This window comes from Berghia stephanieae, chromosome 1 (assembly GCF_034508935.2).
Source record: "Berghia stephanieae isolate SIO BIC M18660-M18661 chromosome 1, UCSD_Bste_1.3, whole genome shotgun sequence".
Taxonomy (NCBI): domain Eukaryota; kingdom Metazoa; phylum Mollusca; class Gastropoda; order Nudibranchia; family Aeolidiidae; genus Berghia; species Berghia stephanieae.
In genome coordinates this window covers 39,496,243-39,508,736 of record NC_088360.1, presented here as the reverse complement: position 1 = coordinate 39,508,736, position 12,494 = coordinate 39,496,243, and the positions used below count along the sequence as shown (strand labels likewise).

General features: G+C 35.6%; 1 protein-coding gene across 1 annotated transcript in view; it reads right to left on the bottom strand.

Moving 5' to 3' along the window:
- The window catches only part of LOC144974203 (uncharacterized), a 37,881-nt gene that overhangs the window by 19,569 nt on the left and 5,818 nt on the right, over positions 1 to 12,494 (bottom strand). Inside the window, exons 2-7 of the mRNA XM_078917121.1 lie at positions 10,153 to 10,769; positions 6,576 to 6,644; positions 5,672 to 5,763; positions 4,840 to 4,867; positions 3,161 to 4,274; positions 1,181 to 1,223 (exon numbers count right to left, since the gene is read on the bottom strand). Of these exons, the coding sequence (XP_078773247.1) occupies positions 1,181 to 1,223; positions 3,161 to 4,274; positions 4,840 to 4,867; positions 5,672 to 5,763; positions 6,576 to 6,644; positions 10,153 to 10,702 (1,896 nt within the window). The 5' untranslated portion in view covers positions 10,703 to 10,769. The remainder of the gene's footprint in view (positions 1 to 1,180; positions 1,224 to 3,160; positions 4,275 to 4,839; positions 4,868 to 5,671; positions 5,764 to 6,575; positions 6,645 to 10,152; positions 10,770 to 12,494) is intronic.

Genomic DNA, 12,494 nt, shown 5'->3' with positions numbered 1-12,494 from the left:
TGTGTATGTGTGGTATACATGTGTGTGGTTGCGTGAAGAAAAAAAAAAAAAAGGGGGGGGGGGGGGGTCCATCAAGTAGAGAAATTCCTGAGCAAGGAGGGGGGGGGGGGGGGGGTGTGTTTGCTAGGAACTGTCAGATTGGCATTTTTCAGCAAATCGTGGCATGAATAGTGATATAATTCACTTGATCCCATGACGGTATTCGGATTTACAGAAATTTTAAACAAGTTTCACTGATTAACAACATCAACTAATATTACTGCTGATATTACTGACGCTTTTATGCCATCGATGTGATAATTATTGCCCTGGGAAATATTTAGTTAAACGTTTCGGCAAACTGTCAATTGGTTCTGTCTAGCTTCTAGCCCGAACAAACCAAAAGTAGACAAGATTCGGGGACTTGATATTTTTCGCGTCCGCTTCAGATTTTCATTTGACCTCACTTAAGTAAAGATTAAGGGGACACATTCCGAAAGCTCCTATATCCCCAGTATTCATTCAATTTGTATTTTCACCGTTGACCTTTTGTCAGGCATTTATTTATTCAATTTGTCATCATATAAAAGCGTTTTAAAAACTCTAGAACAAACCTTGATAGATTTGTGAAAGTTTAAAATTTCCTAATTCGACCATTGTTTTGATTCTCGGCCGCCATTTTTATTTGTGAAGTATTGAAGGTAGTGCAAAGCATTCCCAAGTAAAGCGTGGTACATACTTGCGACTTATTGATATTGATATCTACTGACTGACAAACTAAAATCATGCCGAATAAAGCATGGCAGCGACGACAAGCACATCGATTAAAATGTGCATCTAATCGTAATCAAGCTAATCAAGAAAATGATTCTGGCAATATCGAATGAAAATAGTTTTTTCCCCGCGAAAATGCGGGCTTTTTACTAGTATATTAAAAAAAAAAGTAACAGTACATAACAGAGAGATGGTTTACATGGATAAAAATATCACCTCCAAAAACAAAAACTATATATTTGAATGATTCCCCCCCCCCCCCCCCCCTTCCAAGACAAAGACAGAAAGCAACTCGAAAAACATGTAGGGGATAGAAGACCCAGCGTGACCTCCTGCCCACCATGGGAGGTCAAAGACCCCACCCAGTAGGAAGGTTAAGGTGAGGTAATTGCTACATTGCTAGAGAAAGATATAAATCATCATGTACCTGTGGATATAGGTGATATCTTACATTGGTGCCACCTGTTGGTCTGTAAAAAAAAAAGAAAAGAAAGAAATCTTTAATGCAGGGATGGGGGATGGAGGGCAGACGACTATCATTACCACTACTACCTACTATTACAACATCAGCTTCTACCATAAAAACTTCAGAAGCGCATGTTATTAAAAAATTAAAAAAAAAAAAAAAAAGAAAAAGAAAAAAGAGACCAGTTCCTGTCCTTTAAAAAAAGATATGTTGATGCCAATTCTTTAAAATCCACCTTCTCCTTACTGATACAATACTGGAGGTCCATGTGGCTCAATTGGCTGGAGAAACGATGGAACTGGTTTAAATCCTAAGTTAAGTCCACGATTTATTTTACGAGATCCAATACACTCAGTAGTGATTGGGTAGCTGGGTCTATTGGAACTGGTGGAAAGTGCTTTGTATCCTACAGAACCTGGGATGGCAGTAAGGACCTAAAAAGACAGCTTATACAAACTATGTAGAAGAATAAATTTTTTGTTTTACTTTGGCTTAAACTCCATATAATTAATTACTGTATAACTTCTAATAAACGCATAAATGAGTGAGGAAATAAGGCACTCATACACTTTTTATGACAATGCAATTATGTTATGCATTATGTCCTAAATCTTTTATTATTATGTATTATCATTGTGACAGTAATTCTTTCAATAACAATGTCCAAAACCCTAAATCTCAAATACTAAGTTGATTAGTGTAATCTAAAAAAATAAAATTATTACTATCAGCCGTCAACCATCATACCTATGATAATCACATAACGCATAGCTGATCAGGCACACTGTTATGGAGCTCAATCAGTGTATGTATAGAAATGTGTTTAACAAAGGTAGGGGGAAATCTGAAGAGCTCTTCATTTATTAGGACAAAACATTATGTTCCCAAAATGAAAAGATTTGATTAATAAAAAGTTTTGACTGTATTTGACCAGGCATAGGCAAAACATAAATTTAAAATTCTGAATGTCAAGAACAAAACGCACAAAATAACAGATGATATCTATCTTAAACCAATAGGATGACCATCCTTTTATAAAGGCTATAACTAGAAAACGCATTTTATAATAAACAGACATACTGAATTTCAAAACATATCAATAAATGCTCCTCCTGGTACCTATGCTAAAAACAAAAATCCAAATCTGCCCCCCCCCCCACCCCTCAAAAAAAAAAAAAACCCACAAACCCCCCCCCCCCCCCCCCAAAAGATGTGGTCAAATTCTGCCCCATGACAGAGTAACAGGTTGCAAAAGTATGTTGAACCTCTTGGTATTGAAGAAGATAATATTTTTTTTTTCTTAAAAGGCAAAGCAATGGAAATTACCCCCAAACATTTCTTTGCAAATCACTGAGTTAAAAGGATCTATAAGAGGTGTTTTGTTTGTTTTGTTTTTAAGGGTTTTACGTCGCTTGCAACACATTCAGGTTATATCAGTGCCAGTAAAACGGAAGAAAATGGGATAGTAAAAAGTTCTAGAATTACAATTAAAGCACCCAATAAAAAGTAAGACATAGGGGAACTGGGAACAAATAGGGATCATATGTAGATTCCAAGAGCATCCCACCAATGTACTTAGTTTGAGATCACCTATAAGTCTCATCCGGACACAAGCACAAAATCCAACAAAGAGGAATAAACTCAAATGCTTACATTATACATTCAAAATAGCAAATATCATAATACATAACAGTAACAGAGATGATTTACAAAGAAAAAAATATCATCTCCCAAAACGATAACTATGCATTTGACTGTTGCCCTCCCAGCTAGGACTCCAACCAGGACAAAACCAAGTAATCTCATTCCAAGACAAAGACAGAAAGCATGTTGGAAAACTGATATAAGGGGACAGAAGACAAAGTATGTACCCCCCCCCCCCCTGCCCACTACGAGAGGTGAATTGGGTAAGTTTTAACAAACCACATTGAAATAACTCACCTAAGCTGGACAAGTTGTGGATTTGGATTTCTCCCCATTACAACTCGAAACACTTGGGGTGTCATAGGAGCGGTCAGACTGAAGCTGACAGGGTTTGGCTTTGGAGGATGAGGGTCAGGGTTAACAATGGATGAAATCAACTTAGAGGGTGTTCCAAGCACATTTTGTAACTCATCCTCATCATTTGCACTGGGTGCATCTTGATTTGACACTCCATATTTAATTATTTCCACATCCCGCTCAGGAGAACTCTCCAAATCTTCTGCCGATTCGCCATCTGACTCATCTGAAGGCCTCCATTCAGGGGATGGGGGTCTTGGTCTCTTAACACCACGTGCGGGAATTTTTGCCTTCGGTTTAATCAGAGGCACATATTTTATTTTGGGACCGGTGCGGGCAACAGGTTTGGGCTGGGATGGCTCACTGTTAATAGGCTCGGGTGGGACAGGAGATGCAACAGTTGGAGCTGAAGGGCTTTCATTTTTATCAGATGAAGTAAGAGGAGTATATAAAATTGATTTGAATGTAATTCTCCTTGGTCTGACTGGAATTTCAGGTGGTGTAGCTTTGCCTGTCAAATGAGCAACAGCAGAAATAGGAGTTTGATCTTTCTTTGCAGAAACAGCGGATGGAGACGGAGTCGCTGATTTAATTCCACTTCTACTTTCTCTTGATCTGGACCGCAATTGAAGAGAGTTCATGAATTCTTTTGTCTTTTTGACTACTCTCTTAGCAGAATTCTGAGCTGGGCTTGAAGTCGTATCTGCAAGACTGGTTTTAACAACCCTTTTCTGAGCTGGGCTTGAAGTTACATCTGTAAGACTGGTTTTAACAACCTTTTTCTGAGCTGGGCTTGAGGTTGCACGTGTAATACTGGTTTTAATAGCCCTTTTCTGAGCTGGGCTTGAGGTTGCATCTGAAAGGCTGGTTTTAACGACCTTTGTCACAGGGGTTCTCTTTGGACTGGGGGTTTCCTCAATCACACTACTATTTTGATTTGAAGTCCTACGTGATTTTCCAGCTTCTCTAACAATCTCAAAAGGAGGCTCAAAAATGCTTTTGCGCAAAAAGGTGAAATGATCATTCTTAACAGGGTTCTTTTTGTTGTCTTTAACTGTTGAAGAATTTAAAAGAAAAAAAAAAGAAAAATGAATCACATTCTGTTACATTACAAGACAAGAAACATTTTTGTTAAGAACTACCTTTATGAAAATTATTCGATTTATAATAAAACAAAGTAAGGCATAGCTCACAAAAATTCCAATTTATCAATGAAATTTCGCTTTCAAGATGACATTACCATTAATGCGTTAATTTGAAACTGTAATGAAAGAGTCGTGGAAAGTAATGTGGATTTTACAAATGCAGGCATATCCACTTTTATTATAAATTATAGTAACATAAAGGATGGGACCATGAGTGAAAATTCAGAAGGATTAATTTTTTTGCCTGAAAGATAAACCAACAAAGCCAGTTTTCATGAAAGAGATGCTATATTAAAACAAGTACCCATCACCTTAAAATTAAATGACCTTACAATAAGTCAAAATGCTTGCAGCCGTTTATCACCGTATCAAAATACTGGCTATGTATAGTACTTCTTTTATTATAAGTCATGAAAAATATGACAGGGAGAGGATAAGAATCAACAAAAAAAATCTATGTGTTAAGTAACTTACTCCAATTTTCAAGTTCAACCTTTGATCTCTGTGGAAATTAAACAATCATTTTGTGAAAAAATGAATGACAATACAGAGAAGTCATAATTAAATGTGTTTCTTGATAAAATTTCTGCAATGTCTATACAAGTACTATTAATTTTTTATTTTTTATTCTTCGATGAATGGGTATATAACGTGCCTTTACTAAATTAATTGTGAAAAAATTTGATATGTATTTTTTGAGCACATTACATAACAGCAACAGAACTTAACCTGTCCCAGCAGGATTATGGACTCACAAAAACAAATAATAATGATAATGATATAATAACAATAATAACAACAATAATAATAATAATAATAAATGGATGCTAAACGACTTTTGATACTCCCACCACCCCTCTGAAAATGAGTGGATGAGTGGAAAATGAACCTTATATTCTCCCTCCTTTAAAAGTGTAAAGGGCCTTTGTTGCATCAATTCCAATATTATTATTTCTGTCCTGAGAAGATGATCTTCAGTGGCCTTTTTTTTAGAGACAGCAAAAGCTGCTATGGTGTGAAACAAGGTTTTAAAAAACCCCAGAAAACCCCCCCAGATATTTGGCATCCCTTATAATAATAATAATAATAATAATAATAATAAATAATAATAATAATAATAATAATAATAATAATAATAATAATAATAATAATAATAATAATAATAATAATAATAATAATAATACCAATAAGAAACCGAACACTAAGAACTAAATTGGATTAGTGAAAGGTGAATGTAACATTTAATTATTGTATGAATACGATCAGGAATTTTGTTTTGGTTTTTTAAAATCATTTTCAGACTCACAAGTTTTTTGCCAGTAGGTGTAAAGTAATAAATATCACACTGGCCATGTTTGCCAGTGGTGACATTTCGATAGACGACCTCCCTCTTCCAACCTGAAATTAATCCAATTAAAAAGCCACAATAGAATACAATCACAGTAAAAATACTATTGCCTGGTACAGAAGACTGTCAGAGAAAGACACAAAAATAAATATCAAACATCCCATAACAATTGAAATCCTTAATGAGGTGCACAGATTTTGTTATTCATCACTTTATCATTACACTTCAGTTAATCTTTTTTTTGTTGCTTGTTTTTAAGGGTTTTACAGCGCTTGCAACACATTTAAGTTATGTCCGCGCCAGTAAAAAGGAAGAAAATGGGAAAATAAATAGTTCTAGAATTACAATTAAAAGTAAAAGCACCCAAGAAAAAGTAAGACATAGGGGAACTGAGAACAAATAGGGATTATATGTAGATTCCAAGAGCATACCATCAACGTACTTAGTTTGAAATCACCTATGAGTCTCATCCGGACACAAGCACAAGATCCAACAAAGAGGAATCCACTCAAATGCTTACATTATACATTCAAAATAACAAGTATAATAATACATAACAGAGAGATGATTTACAAGGAAAAAAAATATCTCCCAAAACAATAACTATGCATTTGACTGTTTCCCTCTAAGCTAAAACTCCGGCCAGGACTGGGACAAAACCAAGTAATCTCATTCCAAGACATCTGTTGGAAAACAGATATAAGGGGATAGAAGACATAGTATGTAACCCCCTGCCCACTATGGGAGGTCAGGAACCCCACCCACATATATTGGGAACAAAAGGGTTACAATTTGATTATTTGAAAACACACATATCATTTGAAGAAAATCTGTCGACTATACATATATCAGAAAATCTTACCGTGCTTAAAAGGGAACCTATACTTTTCAAGTGAATCAGGACTCAATTCCAGATCAGTTGCCCTTCCTCCTGAAACAAAACAAAAATATTAAAAAATGATATGCACTGATTGACCATAGAGGATGCTAAAAAAAAATAGACTATAACTTACACTTTTTACACATTTTTTTTTCCAATTTGCGTATTTTATCTGTTATATCTGCCTCTACATAAATGCGCACAAACATATTAAAAAAAAGTGTCATATCACTGTCGCATAGCTGCCAACTTTTCAAAAATAAAATAAGGAACGCTCATTTGGCCCGGGATGAGGGGACGACGTGTGCCGCCCCCCCCCCCCCCCCACATCGAATCGCAACATATAAAAGTCAGCCTTTTTAATTACTATTACTAACACTTACAAGTTTGAGATAATAATAATAATAATAATAATAATAATAATAATAATAATAATAATAATAATAATAATAATAGATCTTTATTGTCCATAAATATGGCAATTTGTCATTTAGTTACACTTGTTATAACGTTAAACGATAACTGTAACATTGAACAGATATTTCACTCCTACTTATTTCTCTCTCTCTCTCTCCTCTCTCTCTCTCTCTCTCTCTCTCTCTCTCTCTCTCTCTCTCTCTCTCTCTCTCTCTCTCTTCCTCTCTTTCTTTCACACGTGCGATATACACAACATAAACATATTCATTAATATCTAACAGATGACAGAGGCCAGTCCAAATGTTGCTAAATTATCGGGTTTAGTACCAGCACATTTGAATCGTTAAAATGACACTTTCCACAATGAGATCAAAATTTCAGAACAGACAATATAAAGAAAGAATTCAACTGCCTCAACTTTGATAAGGACCAATACACAAGAAGCACAATTGTAAAAATAAATGAAATAACTTAAGATGGTTAGAAATGCATAACTGCCAACCTGGTACATCACTTGAGAGGGCGTTTTGGGGTAAAAATTAGGTGAGTTCAGATATAAAGTAGACGATTGCATATATGTTTTCTTTCATGCAATATAATGGTCTTTAAGTAGTATACTATAATAGTAGTTATAGTAAAATGCACCTCTAAATATTAGAGAATCCCTACTTCTTTACTTTGACAAGATAAACACATCTAAAAATGGAGTATACTTTTTTTTTTAACCTAAACCATTACAAAAGCTTGCTTGAAAAAAAAAATAATTAAAATCAGATGAAGATGTTTTTTAAAGGGATTAAATTTATATATTTCATAAATTAATAAAGGGAAATAATCATTGTCATGTTTAATCTTTATAAGCAATTGATTTTCTGATTGAAAACCTTCCAATCAAAGATGTGGATTTAATTTTATTCTTAATTAAAATAATATTTGTAACAAATAGTGAAAATATCAATACTTTCTTAGAATATTCAAAGTATATCGAGGCTAACATCCATATTCTACGCAAATCTCCAATACATTATGAAAGGTTTGAGTAAAATACAGGCGTCATATAAACGAATGGAACTTTTTTAATTGTTGAAAATCATTTATGATAGAGGCATAATTCAAATTAAAGAGCTACACAAATGGAGATTATGCTCTCACTGGACACCAATAATAATTAATAACAATAATAGTAGTAGTAATAATAATGGATCAATAATAATAAATCATTAGGCTCACATGCCTTGTTTACCACAAATTAGTAAAAAATGACAAAATACGGATTTTGAACTAAAAATAAGGACTTACGGACTCAGGAACAAATCCGTTTTTAACGGAATGGTTGGCAGCTATGCAGTCGTATTCTCCTAACACTAATAACTACAGGGGTGAGAATGACTGGTCACAAAAAAGGAGGAAATTTTTCATCTTGAAGATCATGACCCATCCATGCAACTATAACCTATAAATTTGAATTTCACTAAAATTCACTGAGATGCGATCCAACATTTGTCTCGCAGCAATTTCTAACACGACTCGGTGGAATTTCAAAAGTTGAAAGTGTAATTACAACATTTAGTGGTTGTAGTAGGGATGATGATGTGGTAGTGGTTGTAGCAGTAGCGGTGGTAGGGATGATGTGGTAGTGATTGTAGTAGTGATGGTTGTATGGATGATTGTGTGGTGGTGGTTGTAGTAGTAGCGGTGGTAGGGATGCTGTGGCAGTGATTGTAGTAGTAGTGGTCGTATGGATGATTGTGTGGTGGTGGTTGTAGTAACCGTGGTAGGAAAGATGGTGTGGTGGTAGTTGTAGTAGTAGTGGTGGTAGGGATGATGATGTGGTGGTGGTTGTAGTAATGGTAGTAGGGTTGATGATGTAGTGGTGGTTGTAGTAGTAGTTGTGGTAGGAATGATGATGTGGTGGTAGTTGTAGTAGTAGTGGTGGTAGGGATGATGTGATGTTATTTGTAGTAGTGGTGATAGGGATGATGTGGTGTTATTTGTAGTAGTAGTGGTGCAAGGGATGATGGTGTGGTGGTGGTTGTAGTAACTGTGGTAGAAATGATGATGTGGTGGTTGTAGAAGTAGTGGTGGTAGGGTTGATGATGTGGTGGTGGTTGTAGTAAAATTGGTCGTAGGGATGATGATGTGGTGGTGGTTGTAGTAGTGGTAGTAGGGTTGATGATATGGTGGTGGTTGCAGTGGTAGTTGTGGTAGGAATGATGATGTGGTGGTAGTTGAGGTAGTAGTGGTAGTAGGGATGATGTGGTTTATTTGTAGTAGGAATGGTGCTAGGATGTTGGTGTGGTCGTGGTTGTAGTAAAAGTGGTAGGGATGAGTGTGTGGTGGTAATTGAGAGTAGTGAAGTGTCTGTAGTGTGATGGTGTGTGGTGTGTGTGTGTGTGAGAGAGAGAGAGAGAGAGAGAGAGAGAGAGAGAGAGAGAGAGAGAGAGAGAGAGAGAGAGAGAGAGAGAGAGAGAAAGATTAAAAAGGCAATAGGTACCTACAAAAGGGGGAAAAAATCCAGACCCATTTGCCCCTCCTCTTCCCCTTCAACTAGCTAATCAAAGAACACCACTCGTCTTCTGTGTCAACGGTGACATCTGATGCAATTCTGTCTGGCCCGACGTCATAAAAACGGGACCGTCACCAAATTTCACGAGACTGAGCACAGGTGTCAAAATATGACATAAGACATAATGGTGATTTTGGGGTTTTGAGGAAAATGCTTGACACGGCAAATCCAGGGGAAAATTTCTGAGAAATTCTCAAAATTACTGATTATTTATCAAAAAAAAAAAAAAAAAATATGAAAAAGGAGGAATTGTGATGGGGATGGGCGGAGATAAACTACCATTTAGGCGGAAATCCGCCTTTAGGCGGAAGATTCTCAGCCCTGAACTATTAACAACTGGGCTGAAATGAGGGACATGAGGCGATGATGCGGGGAGAACAATTGTCCCAAATGCAGAACTGTCCCACAAGATGCAAGACACTGGGCAGTCATGAATAGGAACATTCTCTCTCTCTCACACACACAATACACACTTTGATTATGATGATGATAATGATTAAAATAACAATCATAATAATAATAATAATAATAATAATAATAATAATAGTGATATAACATAACATCAAAATGGCTTACTTCGTTTTGGAGGTAACCTGCCACCTGGGGTAGTTTGATAATGTGCAATCTGAGATGTAGATGAATCTGTTGTACCTGTGCTTGTTTGTGTGCCTTGGGAATCTTCTAGATCAATTATAGTGTTGCTTAAACTAACACTTGATTCTCTATCATTACTCGATTCATCAATGATGAGATTTGCCTCTGACTCTGGTTGCTCATCTATTATGGTAGATTCTTTCGAGGACAACACTTTTTCAGGAACACCTTTACCAACGCCTTCTTTACACTCAAGTCCAGAGGCATCATCTTTCATATCGTTTTCACTATTGTCACCATTATTTGAATTTGTATCTATGACCATGACATTCTCATCACAATCGTCATCACCATCTTCATCATCATCAACATTATCTACTTCCATGATATCAACTTTTTGCATATATTTATTGGTATCCAATTCTACATTCATATTAGGACTTATTGATTCTCCCTTAGAAATATTTGGAGCATCAGTTGAACATTTATCTGAATCTTTGGGGGAAACGCCATCTTGGAGTTCCAAATCCATGTCACAGTAAATTACAGCATTTTCATGGCTTGGTAGCTGTTCTCAACCAAAAAGGCATCTTCTAAAACTGTATAAGAAAAATTTAATAAATAAACAACATAAATAAATCTAGTCATCTAAAATAACAGTTATTCTTTCACAGGGATGTAAATGTAAACGATAAAAATTCTGAAATTCTGCAAGCTACCTACTTAAGTAAACATCCAATTGGTACTGCAGGAATGAGGTGATAAATGGCCTAGTGATTGTGACAAGATTTGTAGGACTTTTGTCTATGGATGGATTTTAATGATATTAATGTCTCAGTCTCCTTTTTGCCCGGAGTAATTACCATTATTTGGTGGTGTCTATGTTTAAACCCGTGCCAATTTAGTATACTTTATCGTTATGGATAAAACAGGGTTAAATTAGTTTTGGATAATTTAAAAAATCAGAATTTTGCAATTCTAAACTTTTGGTACTGCACGTAACCCAACACCTAAACTTTTTATAAAATATAAATTCAGGTCAAAATATTACTCCCGATGCATAAATGAATCTAATAACAATATAATTTAAACCCTTATTCAACGTTCAGCAGCCATCTTACTTGCCAATTTTGAATTTGAAATGGTATAGTAACTACCTGATATTTACTACTTTCAGGTCGCAAAACCCTTCAGTTAATAACAAAGGCAATTAGGAGTACATTTCCAAATCCCAATCCCAAATTTTGCAAGATAAAAACAGCAAAATTTGCAAAAAATTTGCGATTAGTTTTCCTAAAAACCCTTAATTTGTTCATGATAGAGAAAGGTATTTGTTTGTTTTTAAGGGTTTCACGGCACTTGCAACAAATGTAAGGTCATATCAGCACCAGTAAAAAGGAAGAAAATGTAGCAATGACTATCCCGCACAAATCTTTGGGCCTCTTTTTCGCTCACTAAGTGCCCAAATTCGCGAAAAAACATGGGACGAAGCCGTTCCGTACATGCTATTTTAAAAAGTTAATTACGACGCTGTTTATCGATGAATATTACTGAAAGTTGGCACACAGTTAGAAAAGAGGTCATTTTAGATTATGTCAAGCGACAAAACTCATGCGATTACCAGAAGACCGTTAAAAATAGATTTTTACTCTTTGGAGTACAATATTTCGAAAACTACAAAGAGGAGAGATTTTGTCGCTCATAAGGTTATATATGCACATTTCTTCTATTTATATTTCAAATTTCATTGGATTATGATAAGTACTTTTCCCGTATTCTCACAAAACATCAACCCAATTTGCATTTCAATGAGTGAAAATATAGAGACGGCCATTTTGCTCCCCCATCGCACGACACGAAAATGACGTGAGCGAGGCAAGACTGCCAGATGGCCAGACTTTAACTTGACCAAATTCGACATCAAAAGTGGCTAAATAGAAAATCATATGGCTTTCACTATTAAGACTGGCCCACTTAAAATGAACTAAACTTTAACATACAGAAAATTGAATAGACTAGGATAAATGTCACTGAGACAAAAATAGAGGAATAAAATTTAATAAAAGAAACAAAATTATATATTTGGCCACACACGTGGCCATCTGGCAACCTTGTTCGCGATGACGGATGACACAAATCCTCGTGCGCTTTTTAAAAATCAAGGTATTGTTTCATTGTTATGTCATAGGGATAGTAGATTAACACACACACACACACACACACACACACACACACTCTCTCTCTCTCTCTCTCAAATAAATACTCGAAATAACATAAGCCATGGTCTCACGGGACTGATTGATAATAATTTACCAGGCACTTTT